This window comes from Nelusetta ayraudi, unplaced genomic scaffold (assembly GCF_046127955.1).
Source record: "Nelusetta ayraudi isolate G7.1 ecotype Tasmania unplaced genomic scaffold, CSIRO-AGI_Nayr_v1 ptg000006l, whole genome shotgun sequence".
Lineage (NCBI taxonomy): Eukaryota > Metazoa > Chordata > Actinopteri > Tetraodontiformes > Monacanthidae > Nelusetta > Nelusetta ayraudi.
Window position 1 is genome coordinate 5,382,461 of NW_027466056.1, and position 17,268 is coordinate 5,399,728.

At 44.8% G+C, this 17,268-nt stretch overlaps 1 protein-coding gene across 1 annotated transcript; it reads right to left on the reverse strand.

Moving 5' to 3' along the window:
- Positions 1 to 4,380: 4,380 nt before the first annotated feature.
- LOC142882238 (protein-tyrosine kinase 2-beta-like) lies at positions 4,381 to 15,811 on the reverse strand. The gene is made up of 31 exons (XM_076016846.1): positions 15,586 to 15,811; positions 15,185 to 15,498; positions 14,193 to 14,371; positions 13,282 to 13,369; positions 13,115 to 13,194; positions 12,960 to 13,022; positions 12,760 to 12,814; positions 12,529 to 12,669; positions 12,358 to 12,429; positions 11,697 to 11,798; positions 11,036 to 11,153; positions 10,933 to 10,972; positions 10,814 to 10,839; positions 10,678 to 10,725; positions 10,210 to 10,304; positions 10,044 to 10,125; positions 9,529 to 9,629; positions 9,284 to 9,399; positions 9,053 to 9,153; positions 8,887 to 8,976; positions 8,576 to 8,780; positions 8,367 to 8,466; positions 7,755 to 7,799; positions 7,524 to 7,649; positions 7,404 to 7,436; positions 7,258 to 7,290; positions 7,122 to 7,146; positions 6,297 to 6,337; positions 6,072 to 6,200; positions 5,904 to 5,984; positions 4,381 to 4,914 (listed from the first exon to the last, which is right to left on the reverse strand). Exons 2-31 carry the CDS (start codon positions 15,392 to 15,394, stop codon positions 4,627 to 4,629), a joined length of 2,913 nt encoding a protein of 970 aa, XP_075872961.1. The 5' UTR covers positions 15,395 to 15,498; positions 15,586 to 15,811; the 3' UTR covers positions 4,381 to 4,626.
- Between the last annotated feature and the right edge of the window lie 1,457 nt (positions 15,812 to 17,268).

The window sequence follows — 17,268 nt, forward strand, 5'->3', positions numbered from 1 at the left end:
ACATTGCAGTTTCTCACTAACAGCATCAAAACTACGTAGGAACACACATGGAATTATGGAGGAAACAAAAGTGTTAAATAACTCAAACGCGCTTTACATTGAAATTCTTCAAAATAGCCACGTTTCATTCAAAGCATATTGAGAGTTATTTATGTAGTGGGGGAAGGTTGATTGATTAATTTAATCGATCAAACTCACGAAGGAGTGGAAACTGACATAAAAAAAATAAATTAATCATTTTAATGTTTATAATATTTAATATGATTTGATCGGGGCACCAACCTGCTTTTTGGTTGTTGACGTCAGCAGGAAATGCCAGAATCAGTCTCAATACCGTCTCCTTAACGGGGAGTTCTTGACGACACGCAGGGATTTGAACCACACTTTAATAAGTCAGTCAGACAATGACATCAGGCCTAATGTGCATTTATTTGTTTAACAGTAGATGGTTCACACAGAACAGTATGACATGAGTGTGAACATAAAGACACAATCAGCAACGAACTGTGTGAGTGTTGTGTGTGTGTGCGTGCGTGCGTGCGTGTGTGTGTGTGTGAGAGAGAGAGAGTGTAAGTAAAGAAAACCTAAACTTAAAGGGCACCTACGATGCTTTTCCACTTTTCTGAGCTTTAACAACTGTTACAATGTTGAACTCTATCGTCAAACGATCTCGATATCGTCAAATAATGACGTTCATGCGTTTGGACGTGAGCCCAGCAAATTGTTGGGCATGGTTCTAAACGCTCTGTTCACGGAGATTTTTTCAACACTGGGCACGCAATGACGTCATTGTGTGCCGGAGCTCCTTTCGTGGCCAAGCTCCGGCGCACTCTCGGACTGGTTCCGCCCTCCCCCGCTCTGCCCCGGAAGTGATGTCGCAATGCGCTGCTCCAAGAAAATGTTTTTTCGGTGTCAGGGAAATTAAAAAATATTAAATAAAAAATACCGAGCGACTACCGAAGCACCAAGGACCACAACCGTCGGAGTGGAACGAACAGAGAAAAAGTTGGAGGTTTGTTCAGCCTAACGCGGATGCGATCGAACACCGGTCTGCAGCCAGACCCCTCTCGTCCGGTCGGCAACGGGAGTGAGACGGGCTCGACTCGGCCCCCTGGTGGACGACGAGAGAATAGTCAGCCACGGCAACATTTGAAAACATGTATTAGGACTGTGAGTGTATTGTGACCTCAAGCAACATTAGTTTTAAGACTACTTGCAACGTACAACCGCTGAATCGTGTTGATGAACTGTTAGCCACCACCGCTAACTCCGTGCTCTGCTTGTTATGTGTGTTGTGTTCGCTGGCAGCGAAACTGAAGAGGCAGCGATTTTGACTCGCAAGTTTCACTCCTTATAGTGGCCGTAACTCAACCCGCGCTGGGTCCGTACGAAGCTGGATTAGCCGCTAAACAGCTGCTAAAGGGTGAAGCCTTCACGACGGTCAGTGTTTAAATTGTGCCTGTTTCATAAAGTTTGCCGTTTCGTCTTCACTTCTAACTGAGGCAGTGAGGCTCAGCAGCGGGGGGGAGGGGGAGGGGGGGGGGGGTACACCGGCAAGGCTGGGGTGGAGTGAAGTGAAACAGAGCGTTTTTTCGCGGGATGCAGTAAATACGAGGAAATGAGCCGCGAGATACGCAAATCTAAAAAGCTTTCAGCCAGGAAAATTGGCGTTGCTGCTCTGGAGGGGCCAGACATCAAATACAAAAGCCCGAAAATTAGTATAATAGGTCACCTTTCAGCTAAAAGTAAGAAAATAAAAGAAGAAATATAAAATAGTTTCGTTTGTCTACTAGACTTGTTGTGGCTAAGTCGAGCAAAAATAATTTGGCAGTTATTGGTTACACTGATGCGACAACCAGACTGTTGACAGTGAGCAAGTGATGAGGGCTTACGTTGGATGAGCTTCTTCCAAGGTGGTCCTGGGAGTTTGTACTGTACCGTTCGGGTCCGGTACCGCGCAGGGAGCTTGGATTAGCAACACCGACCGTCGAGGTGGAACTGTCCGTTCTGCTCCGTCCTGCAGGTGGCTTCACTGGCATTTTGGCATCAGAGTAAAGTCTTTCTTCGTAACCAGTTGTAATTTTGGTGATCAAACGAATTACACGGTTACGGGGAAGGAAAAACTGCTTGGCTGGTCCAAAAAGAAAAATCACAAAAATCACAAGCTCGGGGCTGAGGATTAGCCAGCTGAGATTCGGCAAAAGTTAAAATGAAAAATAAGGGTCACTGGACGAGGCTGAGTTGTTTCTGCTACGGTCTTAAATTGGCCTTTTGCCAGAAATTAGGAAAAAAAAAGACAAAAACACTAGACAAGACGACACTAAGAAAGACTAGACAACACTCAGGGAAAGTCAAAACACCAACTGAGACAAAGGAACTGAGTTCACTGGTATAACTTGGAGAAGAGGGCGGTCTTTTGAACTCCAAGAACCAATGAAAAGGCTGTTCCAACACTAAAACTGATGGGTCGTCTTACGCTATATGCATCTGATGAATATGTATGTGGTGTCGGGTTCGTTGCTGATAAAGAAATCAAACAACAACCGAAAATGAAATAGAAGAACAACATGAAGAAATAAAAACCGTGTGATCCTTCGTATGGTGGATACCGTGCGAAGGTTAGGAAACAGTTGAGGAAGACATAGCGTTCAAAGCACATTAAACCTTCAACATATATTTTATATCTAAATATCTAAATCAACCTATCTAAGCATGCATACAAAAGCAGGAGTAAGTTTATTTATATTTAAAAGACAACTGAAAGATTTAATAGATTTCGCATTCAGGCACTTATATGGGCACATATACAAATATATTTATATATATGAGTAGATATATGTATCTGTGGTTGTCAATATTTAAAAGGTGTATGTATGGATTGAGGTAACAGTCGCCTAAGTGTGATGGAAAACTGGTGATGGTAATGATAGGGATTACTGCAAAGCATGTAACATTGATATGAGGAAAAACCGACGTGCAAAGTTTATTCAACTTTTAATTGATTACTTAGGAATCACTTTCGTAACCCCCCCTTAGGGGACAGTCTTGCTCCACCTGAAGCTTGAAAGCCTCCAGGCTTCCTGTGTTTTACGGTTTTAAGATTTTAAGTAGAGATAGTCGCAGAGAGAGTAGCATCACAGCCAATCAGGTACCACCTTTAATTCCTCCAAACGTGGTTCCCCCGGAAGGCCATGCTGCAATAAATTCCAATTGTCCTGGTGAACAACATTAGGTCCAGATGTGGCACTACATTTAACTTGTTTTTCTTTGCTGCATAATTACATATATCTTTCTCATATATTTGATGTTTTCAGTATCTATCTGCAGGCTAGAAAGTTGTAAAGTAAAGAAAAGAAAATTGCATGAGAAGGTGCAAACGTCCAAATGTTTGACTGGTAGGGTATGTATGTGAAATAAGACGAAAACTTCAGTGCACTGATGTCATTTCTTAAAACGATGCGAACATAAGTGATTTGATTTAAGTGAACAGGCTTTGGCTGAAATGGCAAAATGGAGAAAATCAACAATTTATGTATTTAAATGAATGCATTAAGTATTGATTGATGATTGATGATTAAGCATGTGTGGAGAACTTGGAGGGATGTCGATTGAAGGTGCTTTTTACAAGTTTACAAGTTAACTTTTAAAAAACAACTTTCAATATATGCACACATTCTGATTGGCTGATTCGTTCTGTTGCATCATGTGAGTGACGGTGGTATGACGGGAAGTGATACTACTGTGAATGTCTGACAGGCCCCATGACTCGGAAGTCAATCCAAGAGGTTGGACTTTTTTTTGGGCTTCCTTCCAGGTGAGCAGTTCCATTGATAAAAGAATATGTTGGACAAAAAAACGAGTTGAGTGCTGTAAAATGACTGTTATCGAATACAAATAAAAAAGACTGATTAGGCTGTACTCTAAACTAGACTAGTTGTGTTTGAATAATAGTCCATATTGCAGTAGCTAAGAGAGACCAACACAATGGAGAAATGCAATCTTTCTAAATGTTGATAATTGTTACCAATTCAAAACAAAAGAATAGCAGAATAAAATGAAATGAAATATTGATACTGAATATTCATCAGCCTTTTCTGAGAGAAATCTTAAATCCTTCAGCAAAGTACAAACAATTATTCAAAGTGACTCACATGCCAAAATGACATGTGACTGATTTAAAAATTGCAGGGATTGATGCTGCTGTGAGGAAAATTGCTTTAGGGAAATCACCAGGCCATGATGGTCTGACAACTAATTTTTCTGGGCTCTTTCTGGGAATTTATAATAAATAAATAATAATAATACACCACTTAAAATGAATTTGATTTACACCAAACCCAAACAAGGACAAAAGAATAATTATTGGAAACCTGAGGCCGATCACACTTTTATGTGGGTTATAAAATCTTTACTCATGCTTTGAAAAGTAGCCCTATAATGCACACGTACATGCACACACATAATACAACTGTGCAAGTCAATGAAAACAGGGCGGAAATGTGCATCATTCTTTAATAGTAACTACAATCACAACATGGAAAGAAAAAAAATAGCAAAAATCTTTTATACACTGCAGTTGTTGATTTGAAAAACTGCTTCTTCCTTTATCATGCATCAGAACGCCAATCAAACGTCACACTGCTGCTCCTCCTCCTCCTCCTCCCCCTCCTCCCCGCCCCCCTCTTCCTCCTTGTCTTGTGAGGCGCGCCTGGGCTTGGCCAGGTTGGCCCGCACCCGCGCCTGGTCCACGGCGTCCAACAGGTTCTTAGAGTCCAGCGCCAACGTGTGGGCGGCGGCCAACATCTGCCGCCTACACTCCTCCTTCAGGGAGGTGACGGCGTTCTGCTGGGCCAGGCGCATCTTGCTGATCAGCTCGCCAAGGTCTTTGTTCAGCAGCTTCTTGGTGCCCTCGATCTGGGACGGAAGAAGGAATGAAATTCAAGGTTTTGAATTTTTACGGTTTGGGTTTTTTTCTCCGCATTTGCAGTATATTTCAGTCATCGACTGTAGCTGCGCTTCCATGACCCCTAGACTTGTGCAAAACCTCGCAAATATGGCTAAAGGGTTTTGATGCCCTCATGTGGTGGTTTTTCCAGATGGATCGAAGGTGTATCGCAAAAGTGTCATGGAAACACTTTTGTCGCATTTACATATTAGCAAATGTGACGTACGGGGTCGCGTAATATAACAACCATTCTTGACAGCAAACAAACAAAAGCAAACGTAATTCTAGGAATTACGGCTTTTGCGCTTCACACCATTCAATGAAAACACCTGCACATCGCAATTGTGCTTTGTTGAAATTTCCGAAATATCGCTTTTATTTTGCGAAAAACTGTCATGGAAACGCAGCTCATGACGCTTTTAAAGGTCAAGTGTGTAATATTTGGAGATTTTCAAGAAGAAACAGCAACATCAAGTGGTTACGTTTTAGATTGCAGCATCTTTCACTCACCCACCCCCTCCTGAGCTTGTCAGTAAACTATGGTGGCCTGTGCTCCCAAGCATGGACACTTTCTTCTCTGGTTAATTTGAAGATACGAGCAGTCATACTAATTACAAAACGCGCTGTCAGGCGAGCTTGATTGCCCACATTAGGCTTCCTTAGAAATATGGTGGTGGAGACCCTCGCTATATCTCTATATATATGTATATATATGTATATATATTCCTATAGCATATATATATATTCATATGATTACCATTCTTATGGGTAGGACAACCAAATTACTTTTATTGTACTGCGAGTATACACTTTTATTTATGTATTTATGGGCAGTATATTAAGCTTTTACGAACATAAAAATCAGGAATCAAGCCAAATATTACACACTGGACCTTTAAATACTTTATCACTCTTAAACTTGTCCGACTTGTCTCGGCTGGAGTGAGATACATCGTACCTCCGTCACGATGGAGCTGTGCAGCGAAGGGAGGATCTCATCCACGTTTTGGATCAGGCTCCGCAGGGTCACGCCCACAGCCTGGAGCAGTCAAAGTTGGTCACGTGAGGGCGACGTCATTTGGGAAAAAAGTAGCAAGAATCAAAAGCTAAGCTAAGCTAAGCCTACTCTGACGCAGGCGGGATACTCGGAGGCGGGAATTGTGTTGACGTCGTTCTTCATCTGCACCACTTGCTTGACGATGGCCATGACGCTGGTGTACACCTGGTCGCCCGAGCGGTCCAGCTCAGCCGTGGGCTGCAAACAACCCCAATTGTCAGTCCATCACTTTCTCATTTTTGACCTTTCGGACCACATACAGTATGTGGTGTCGGAAGTGCGTTTTTGGTTTACCTTGGTGACCACAGTTGGCATCGGGGGTTTCTCTGGAGGCCCTGTCAGAGTGGAAATGGTGCACATTGCTTGTTTATTCACACATATGACACAATTAACCACATGTGCGACATTCATCCATCCCCTGGACATGTAGTAATGAAGTATATCTTTATTCATTTTCTATGTCGGGGTCCTGGGGTTTTGCTGGAGCTTTTCCCCAACCTGTGCGCGGACATTCCATAGAGCAGGGTTCACCAACATGAGTTGCCCACAGGTCTGTTCTAAAAAAAAGCACAACTCGGTCTAAAATATATATTTTTTCCTTCTGTTGCTGATCTTTTCATATCACATTTAAATAGATTCAAAATAACAAACTAATAAAAAAATATTTTATTTGAAGTTTAGAGAAGTTTGGCTGAACATTTAAAAACTGTGTTCAATTTAAAAGTGTGTTCATGAAGTGTAACAGAGATAATTTTGTTAAAAAAAAAAAAAGCAGATTTGCACACACAAATGTGTGGAAACGTGCAACATAGTTCATGATGGATTGAAGAGGTTTGTCAGTGGCAAGTGAAAATGGGACATTTTTCCTATTAAATGTTGTTGAAGTGATCATTAGATTAATAGATTAATGGAAATGAAGTACTGAATATTGATGTTACCTTGTTAAGTCATTGTTGTTAATTATTGTGAGCAATCATTAGTGTGATGAGTGCCTTTACATAGATGAGTATCATGAATAAAAATGTATAACTATAGACTGGTTGCACTTTCTAACTGATCTCATTTTTACTCTGCACTCTCAGAGCTTGTTTCGTTTTACGTGCACTGTGCGACACTCACCGTTCTCAGGAGGCTTTTCGTAAGGCTGGAGGAGTAAAAAAATCAATAAAAAAGAAAATCAGAGGAACAGATGAAGAGGAAAGCACAGAGTCAGAGTTTGTCTTGTGACAGTGTAAACACAGCCGTTTTAACGTACCTTGACATAGGAGCCCTGTCGCACGAGCGGGTTCTGCAAACAAAAGTGCAAGTGGGATTGACAGTCCAGGGGGGCAGAAAGGTCAAAGACGTCCACTGACGTGCCTTTTGAGAATGCAGAAAGAAAAAAGAGAATGGCCAACGTACCTTGAGAAGTGAGTTTTGTCGCACCATAGGATTCTATAGCAATGCAGAGGAAAAATGAATGCCCATTTCTCTTTATTTTGAACACGTAACACAAGTAAGTGTGTGTTTGTGCGTCCCCACCAGTTGCCTCTCCTCCTGCTCCAGCCACTCCTCGTCCATCTGCATCTCCCTCCTCTGCTTCTGCAGCGTGTCCTCCACGTGCGCTCGCTCATGTTCCCACGGCGGCCTGCTGTCGTGCCCCAGGCCCTGTGCGGACACACCCACACACCCGTGCGTTCAGCCAATCGGGTTTTGTTTGACACCTTTTTTTTTTGACTGCATGCGCTAGGTGTTTGGGTGTGTGTGTAACACCTGTGTGTGTGCGATGCGGGGGAGCGTGCCACCGAGTCGGGACGGCTGGGAAAGAAAAACACACACACATATATATATATATATATATATACACACACACTATATATGTATACACACACACACTCACACATAGTCTTCTACTTTCTACTTTACACTTTTCTATACATTACATACCAGTCAAAAGTTTAAGTTGCAATTTTTTTTTTTTACTTTAAAACTTTATACACTGCAGATAGATACTGAGGACATCAAATACATGAGCAAGATATATCTAATTATGCAGCAAAGAAAAACACGTCAAATAGCTTTAAATATGCTTTGAATGAAATGTGGCTATTTTGAAGAATTTTGATATAAAATGCTTTTATTGTTTCCAGCATAATTCCATGTTTGTTCATAAGTAGTTTTGATGCCTTCAGTAAGAAACTGCAATGTCAATTATCATGAGAATGAAAGAAAAGACATTAAATTCATAGGGTGTGTATTGACTGGTAGTGTATCAAAAAGCAATCACAGGCAGAGTGTGTAAATTCCACACAGAAAGACCCCTGGGGACCTGGGAATCAAACGCACAACCCTCTTGCTGCCCGCCAACTGGCTTCCAAGTGTTACCTTGGCCGGGGGGTCCATTGGTTGCGGTTCCAACACGTTGGAGAAGGATCTGCTTCTCTCTTGCCGTGTGCTCGCCTCTTGCTCCATATTGTGGATCTCACTGTGACGCACAAACACACACACACGGGAGGTACTTGGCTGTTAGATCTGTCGTCCGTCGTAAGTGTGTGATGGGCGAGGGGACAGACAAACACACAATCGGTTCGTGCCTCAGGTTGCAGACCAGCTGGTTAAAGGCAGGCCGGCCCTGTGGCTCGTAGGCCCAGCAGTTGCTGAGCAGGGAGTACATGGTAGGGGGGCAGCGCTGGGGCTTGGGGAGCCGGACCCCCGACTCCAGGTGGTTAATCACCTGCCCGTTCTCCATCCAGAAGAAGGGCTGCTGGCCCAGCGAGAAGATCTCCCACGCGCAAACGGCTTAAACACACACAGACACACAGAAAGCATCGAGAAAACCCTTCAACTAGTCTGGAAGGCAAGCGCTGAATGCGTTCTCGACCGATTGTGCGATTCGGTCTCTCACCAAACATCCACACGTCACTCGCCGAGGTGAAGCGTCTGAAGTTGATGGACTCGGGCGCCATCCATTTGATTGGCAGCCGACTGATCGAGGCTGCGACACGTGGGATAGAACGTTTACAATGATATCTGAGCGAAGACTGTGCGTGCGCGTGTGTGCGCGTGAGCACCTTTGTAGTACTCCTCCTCCTCCACGAAGCGAGAAAGGCCGAAGTCGCCGAGCTTGACACATTCGTGAGACGCCACCAGGACGTTCCTCACTGCAATGTCTCTGCAGCGCAAAGGCAAAAAAATGGGGAAAACTGGTACCATTCAGGGAGCAAATGAACTCTAAGAGTCAAATGAATGTAGGCACACCCCTCAAACCCAGAGGATCGGTTTGGTAATCACGAGGCTGTTACCTGTGAACCATGTTGAGTCCCTCCAGGTAAGCCAGGGCTTTGCAGATCTGGAGGCAGTACAGGAGCAACGTTGCCGTGGTCATGACGTGCTGCTGCTCCACCAGGTAGCTCCCCAGCTGTCAGGAGAGGTGTGGGAGGGGGCGGCAAAACCGGCTCTTTGGTAAGTGCTTCAGGAGGGATCCTCGAAAAAACAGTCTTCATCTTTGAGTTGCAACGACAAATGGTTTTCCGACAAACTCGCTCACCTCTCCGTGCTTGTAGAGCTCCATGACTATCCAGATGGGGTCGACCTCAATGACCCCGATTAGGCGCACAATGTGGTGGTGGTCCAGGTTTTTCATCAGGCCTTGGGGGAACCACACAGAAGGGTTCTCAGGCAATCAGGGACTATTGGCTGGCTTTGTTTTGACGGGAGAACCGCAGAAGCGCAATCTGGAGAGATTCTTTGACTCCTCTCAATTAATTAGTAACTAGTAATTAAAAAGTAAGACCCAAAATATGCTGCAGGTCTTGTCTTTGTCAACGTGGACGGACAAAAATTAGGTGCAGCTTCCTCCTTAAATCATATCGGCGCCCCTTTGCAAAAACCACAAGCAGGCAACAGGATGTGGACTGTGGCAATCTGAAAGCTGGTGAAATGAATTTTCCACCCTTGGGAGCCTCCACCAAGGTCGACTTTTTGGATCTCATGTGGCCCACAATGGAGGTTGAGGGGGCGGACTTTCTTACATTCACTCTCCTTGTTCCCCGCAAAACTCACCGGCCTCGCTGAGGAACTTCTCCTTCACGTCGGCCGAGGGGTCCTTGCATGTTTTGATGGCCACAGGTATCCTCTCTCCCGTCTGCAAAAGCACGACAATTTCACCCTGAACTCTAGAGGACCAATTTTGAACTTTTCACCCTCTGGGTGCAATGTTCCAACTCACCAGGCTGTTGTAAACGCCGTTGTGCACCTCTCCGAAGAAACCCTCGCCCAGGATCTTGCCCACCGTGATGTCACTTCTGGAAATTCTGTGTTTATCTGATCACGAACGAGAGAAATGTATTTTCCCCATGATTAGTTGTGTTCATCTGAAAACGGCCCAGATTGGAGCTCGTCAAGATGAACCTTGCAACAAGAGTTTGGTGCTTGAAATCCTATCTCGTCGTTGCTTGTTGCCTCGGCCTGCTAAAGGAAGTGTTTGGAACAGTTTCAGGTGCAACTTCTCTTGAGAGCACTTTTCTTGGTTTTGGTTGAAAGTGAAACTTTTTGCAAGGCAGAACTAAAACTACTGGAGCAGAAAATAAAGCAACTGATTTAGATTTTTATTCCTCCACGGCTAAAGACTTTGAAAAGGAACTTATTTATTGATGAGAATTGTGGAACTTGGTAATCTCTGAGAGTTATTGCTCACCCTCTGTGTCGTCTGGGCCGTCTGGGATCTCGGCGTAAATATCTGAACCTGAAATTCAGGGATGAAGCGACACATTGTACTGAAAGCCAAATGGGACACGAGTCAGAAAACGCTCATTTGGCACAGTTGCTCAAACCTTTTTCGGGAAGACGGAGGGAGCCGCTGAAAGAGGAAGAGAGGAATTTTGTTTTGAATCAATCACTTTCAAAACTTGTGTCTGAGAAGCTTTTACCTCCCAGCTGCTGTGACACTTACTGTTTTGGGATTTCGGGTAGGTCCATCCTCTTGTCTCTTCCTGAAAGACAGTTTGTTAGATCGAGATCTCACGTCTCATCTCATGTTTAACAATCGGTCGAACCTCTGTTGGCTCCGACGATGAGCGATTTCTTGCTGTTGCCCTCCAGCCGGCAGAAGCCGTCAATCAGGTCGGCCATGTTTTCTGCCACGGCCAGCGAGGAGGTGCTCACCATAAGTGGCTAAAACGTTCCAAAAATTTTGGGAAGTACAAACACAGAAATGATGCCGATGATGATGATGATGATGATGATGTTTGTTGGCTGGTTTCACGGTACATTCAGCGACTAGGCCAGGTGTGGGCAAGCTCCGGCCCGAGGGCCATCTGGGCCGTGAAGCTTTTTAATCCGGCTTGCCAAACTTGAACAAATAATATGATTAGTAAGTCATAAAATAGCTGTATCTTAGCCATCTTTTCATCGTTTTTTGAGTCATTTCAATGAAGAGATAAATGCAGTGAGGGCTTCAAAGACACCTTTTGTTGTAACTTTGCTTTGGTTAATTTTCAATTGACATTAAACCACCTGCTTTCTACATATCCCCCATGGTCTAGTATTTTCTCCCATGAAGTGGCTCACCAAAACTCTTCATCCATGTGCTCCTGCTCCAGGCCCTCTGTCACATTTGAGAACCCACTGTGGCCCCACCAGTCAAAAAGTTTGCCCATGCCTGGACTAGGCCGTTGTCCATAAGTAGTGGTACTATTCCTTTTTTGTGATGTTTACCTGTTTGGCGCCCTCTATGTGTACGGTCAGCAGAGCATGGCCGTCGCTCTCTGCGGCGCAGGAGATGCTGCGCACCTGGGAGGGCGTGGCCAAACAGATGGGCTGCGAGAACAGAGCGACAATTGTGGATGTCATCAAGACAGAAAACACAACGCACTGTGTTTGACACCTCACCGTGTTTTTTGTAAGCCTGTTTTTAACTTCTTTTTTTTTCTTTTCTTCCGCTCACTACCGTTAGTTAACAAGTCACTTTCTCGGCACGCAGCCCGAAAGTGACGGCAAAAGTTAATCTGAGTTAATGCTAAAATTGTGACCAAAGCGTCAAGACCAGCTATTCACGGTCGGCCGATAAACAGATACAGCAATGGAGCCTGACGCGGCTATTTTTACTTTCATTTTTTGTACGTTGAATGCATTTAACATTTAAGTAGCATTTTGATGCTAGTGAACTGGCTTAGCCTGGATGCGCAAGGTGAAAAAATTACACTCTGTCTCACGTTGTGTTCTGGAAACTTTGTGGCCGGCTGTTTTTTTTTTCTTTTTTAGATACATGCAAATAAAATCACACATGAGTGGTCTTGGTCTTGACCCACTTTTCTTTTTTAGTTTGTGGGGGCGGCGGGGGGAGGGAGTACAAAAGTTGAAAACCAAAGTCGCTCACTGAGGAGTTGTCCGTTTGTTGGCTGATGCCCTCGGCGCCGATGACCAGGTGTATTTTCAGGTTCCATCCGTGCTGTGGGGGACAAGACGGGCAGGAAACGTTTGACAGATTGGTACCAGTGTACCCCAACACCACCACTCTCCACTCCACCCACACCACTCTGCGTCTCACCACTAGCTGGCACTCAAAGCTCTCCTGCGTGAAGGTGTAGCACTGGGCCAGCGTGCTGAAGAAGCGGCTCATGCACTCGTCCTGCCTCAGGGTGGAGTAGCCCTGGAAGGTCTGCTGGATCAGCCGCCGCAGCTGCTTCGGCTGTCGGAGAGCGGAGGGGGGCAAAGAGGTGATTAGCTGGGGCGAACTGAGCGTCGCGTGAGGTTGCAGAGTGGGGGTTGGGGTGCCCACCTTCATGCTGTTGATGAGCTCTCTGGGGAAGAACAGGTCCAGACCCACATCCTTCCTAGTTGAGACCACATCAGTCAAACGAAGGCAGACAAACGAACAGGAAGCTCAGCCTGACTGTGACTTAGGTCAACAACAAAGTTTCCCTCGGAAAAATTTAAATTTTTGCTCTGCATGTGCATTTCCTAGAAAAAGGAACTTACTCTAGCAGCTCAAAGTTGGACTTTTTCTCCAGTCCGTTTGGGTTCATGTCTTTGTAGAATCTCCTGCCGGCAAAGACAGATTAGATGGAGATGAAGACAGATGAATGCATCTCCACCTCCACGACATTGCCTCGCTTTCGGAAAAGAGACGCTACCTTATTTCGAGGCAACCCAGCTGCAGGGCCATCCCGTCGCTGACCTTTGAGGCGTACTGGTGCATGTAGTCGCAACGCACCTGCGAGTAACAGATTAGTGTTTTACTCATGTCAATAAAGTTTGTGGTTTTAGCTGCTTTAAGACTTGTAACTTGTGTGCAACAGACCTGCAGGTAGAAGTAGAGCAGCGTAGTTCTGTCTTCTTGAAACTTGTCTAAGAAGTCTGAGGGGATGTATCGAACCCTCAGATCATACCTGGACGGACAAAATGCAGAAGTCAGTCTTTTCTTTTCTCTTCATGACATCACAAACGGCTGATTTCCTGGACTCGGCTAGGCCCTCAGTTTATACCTCCCTGCTAAAACTGATGCTAGCTTTGTTCTACCTTCCACCCGAGAGTGCTTGAAAGTTGGATGTAAACAAGGAGGTATTGGGGACCCTTTGTGATGTCACAAAAGTCCAGTAGGCAATTACAGATACTCTAGTAGGTATTTACAGGCAGTTGTGATAAGTTTTCTGCCTTGATGTTGACACTAGCTGTGTTTCCATGACAGTTTTCCGCAACATAAAAGTGATACTTCTAAAATTTACACAAAGTACAATTGCGATTTGCAGGTGTTTCCATTGAATGATGTGAAGCGCATAAGCCGTAATTCTCGGAAAACCTCGTCCCATGAATTTTTACAAGAATTACGTTTGCTTTTGTTTGTTTACATTTGTTTGCTGTCAAGAATGGTTGTTGTATTTTTGTCTTTTATTACTACGTAAAAAATATTCCGTCTCCTCCTCTGTCCAAACATAACGCGCCATTTTCACTTGAAGTGAACTGGTCACGTGACCTCGTACGTCCGGTGACGTGTAAATGCAAAAAAAGTGTTTCCATGAAACTTTTGCCATATTTTCCAAGTTTAGGTGTCTCCATGGTTTCCATAAGGGGTCATGGAAACGCAGCTACTGATGCTGTTGCAAAACCCAGTACCCTGAACCCAGTACTTTAAATCTGATGCACCTCATCTCCTTTAAGTAAACAAAATGTATTTTGTTTAACTAGTGCATCCACACGCTCACGAGTACCAACCTCCACTCGGCCTCCAGGTGCTGCTGCTCATAGCGCTGCGTGAGCTCACACACGGACAGGTCCGGGTGCAGCCAGTGCACCTCCGAGGACTTGAGGTGCTTGAGGAGGAGGCCGTAGCAAAGGTGGTACTTGATGCAGGGCCCCACGCAGCCGCTGGACAGCACCATGTCGATGATGTCCTGGGAGGAGTGCGAAGGGGAGCAGAAGTGGGTTGCACGTGTGACAATTTGACAACAGGAAGTGTGGCTGGATGTGAGTTTCGTGCGCACCATCGACAAAAACAAGAGGACTAAAACACTGCGACATTTCTAACCCCCAAGTACGCAAAGAGTGCAGATTGTGAAATAGGCAGAAGTGCACATGACTGAAAAGGACTGTGAGGGATACTACGGTGACGTTCAGTACACGTAGAGTGTCTCCAGTATTTGAAGTACACAAGTGGTATTCCGCTCAGTCTCGTAATATGTGAACTTTACTTTACTTCTGGTAGTTAGAGTAGACCACCACTGGTACTTGTACAAGCGATGGAGTAGATCAGAGTACCAGTACTGTATCAACAACAACACCAACTAGGTGCTACTACATTTCTAGTATTTCTGTTGCTTCACCCAGGCTCTGGAACAAGCCCCCAGCTGGATTGCGCCTTATTGCTGACATGGGCCTCTTCAAATCGAGGCTGAAGACTCATCTAGTTAGGGAGGCTTTTAATACCCATTAGCATGTTGACACTTTGTATCCTTCTATCTTAATTGATTTTGCTCTATGTTATTGCGTCTGCTGTTCTGTTTTTATACTGTTTTATTGGTTGCTTTTATTTATTCCTTTTATTTACTTTTTATCTGTTGTAAAGCACTTTAGTTCTCCAAAAGGATGTTGTGAAGGGCTATATAAATGAACTACATTAACATTTACATTACTAGTAGAACTCTGCTCATCTGGACTCTTTAGTAGTAGTAGTAGTAGTAGTAGCAGTAGCAGCAGTGGTAGTGTACCTTGACAGTCCATTCCTTCTCGCAGCGGACCAGCTTGAAGTTCTTGCCCAGGTTAGAGCTGTTGCTCAGGAAACACACCTTGATGATCTTGACGGCGAAGGTCTGGCTTTGGCGGGGAGCGCTAGCTGTGTGGTGGGGGGCGTCCATGGGGCTCGTGGGGCTGCCGGGAGCCCTGCTCCTCCAGGTCGGGGCGCCGGTGTCCCCGGACATCGCGCGAAAACACGTCTGTGTGAACGACACCCTGAGCACGCCTGCCTCTTCTTCTTCTTCTTCTTCTTCTTCTAGGAGGCCATCGAAGTTGGGTTCGCAATTTCCTGTGGTACGGGGGAGGTGAGGCGACAGGCTTGATTCACTTTCTTGTCAAATGAAACCTCACCCGCTCGTCTCCCTCAGGTACTCACCAGTCTCACCAGATGCGGGGCCGAGAGCGACAAATAGTCCTTCAAAAACAAAAACAAGTGAGAAACCAAGTGTAGTTTCCAGTCGTACGTTCTTTCAGCAAAGAACGTAAAGAGTTTTTTCAGCAGAGAGGCTGATTTTTGAAGCCCGACGCGCTGAACGCACTCGGGAGCATGGCAGAAAAAGGAAATGGTTCTTTAGGGCGAATGAGGAAGTTTGAGAGCAGCAAACAAGCAGAACAAGTGGAGGACTGGTGAAACCAACGCGTCACAATGTGTCTCATGCAACGGCGGTGTGAAACCACCGCCTCGGCCGCAGTAGCTGACGTTCAACTTTATCTGCATGCTTGAGGCTGGAACAAGCTCACTGACTTTTTGATTGACACCCTCATTTGTGGTCTGGATAGATCCCTTTGACATTCAGTGCACCATCAACAATAGGCCAGCATGCAATTTTGTTTTTTTTTTCGCTTTTGAGACTAAAAGTCCCCAATGTTAGAATAAAATATTCCCAACGTTTGCGTAGAGAAAGGGGATTATCCACTGACTAAATTACGGAGACTCTGTGACACTTCACTCGAAAAGGTCACTGCAGGTCATTCAACCCGCAAACAATTTCTTCCTGTACTCAAATTTGCCCTCCTTAAGATAGCAGCCACAGGGTGACAAATGCAGGCTGTTCAGAGCTATTGCTCTCGCTCTGAAGCAGAGGTGACAACTGCTGAGGCAATGAGATCGTTGACGGGATGTTCTTCTGTTTTTTTTGGTCAAAAAAAGACCTGGGTGTGATGTCCTGTTGGCCCAGGCATGATTTTTTTTTTCCCACTTATCCCTTCACAGGGAGCAATATACTGCGGGTTTGGAAAGTTTTCAGATGCCCTTAGATGTTTCACTCTAAAATCAATTAATTTCATTTTTCCCCCCCTCGTTCAAGCACACACAGCACACAATATTTTCAGAAAAACACAGAATTGCAGAAATTGTTGCAGGTTTATTACAAAATAGACGCTGAAATATGACACGGCCATAAGTATTCAGACCCTTTGCTCAGTATCGAGTAGAAGCACCTTTATGAGCCAATACAGCCATGAGTCTTCTCGGGAATGATCCAACAAGTTTTTCACGCCTGGATTTGGGGATCTTTTGCCATTCCTCCGTTTCCCATCTCCCCGCTGCCTCTCTGGAGCTCAGCCAGAGTGATCTTTGGGTTCTTCCTCCTCTCTCACCAAGGCTCTTCTCCCCCGGATGCTCAGTTTGGCTGGACGGCCAGTTCAACGAAGAGTCCTGGTCATCCCAAACTTCTTCTATTGAAGGATTATGGCATTAATCTTGAGTGCAACAGAAATGTTTCTGTACCCTTGGCCAGATCTGTGCCTTGCCACAATTCCATCCTTCAGCTCTTCAGTCAGTTCCTTTGACCTCATCATTCTCATTTGCTCTGACTTTACACTGTGAGCGGTAAGGTCTTATATTGACAGGTGTGTGCTTTTCCCAATCAAGTCCAATCATTATAAATAAGCACTGCTGGACTCAAATGAAGGTGGAGGCCCATCTCTAAGATGATCAGAAGAATTGCACAGCACCTGAGTTAAATATACAAGTGTCACAGCAAAGGATATGAATACTTATGGCCATGTGATATCTCAGTGTTTATTTGTAATAAATAAATCAATAATAATAAAACAT

What these genes read in the sequence shown, in the direction of transcription:
- LOC142882238 (XM_076016846.1), bottom strand. Translation starts at nt 15,394, where the DNA reads ATGTCCGGGGACACCGGCGCCCCGACCTGGAGGAGCAGGGCTCCCGGC. An exon ending in AGAAGGAATGGACTGTCAAG is followed by an intron (nt 14,372 to 15,184) that starts GTACACTACCAC and finishes CACTCCTCCCAG; the next exon opens with GACATCATCGACATGGTGCT. An exon ending in TCCAACTTTGAGCTGCTAGA is followed by an intron (nt 12,815 to 12,959) that starts GTAAGTTCCTTT and finishes GGTCTCAACTAG; the next exon opens with GAAGGATGTGGGTCTGGACC.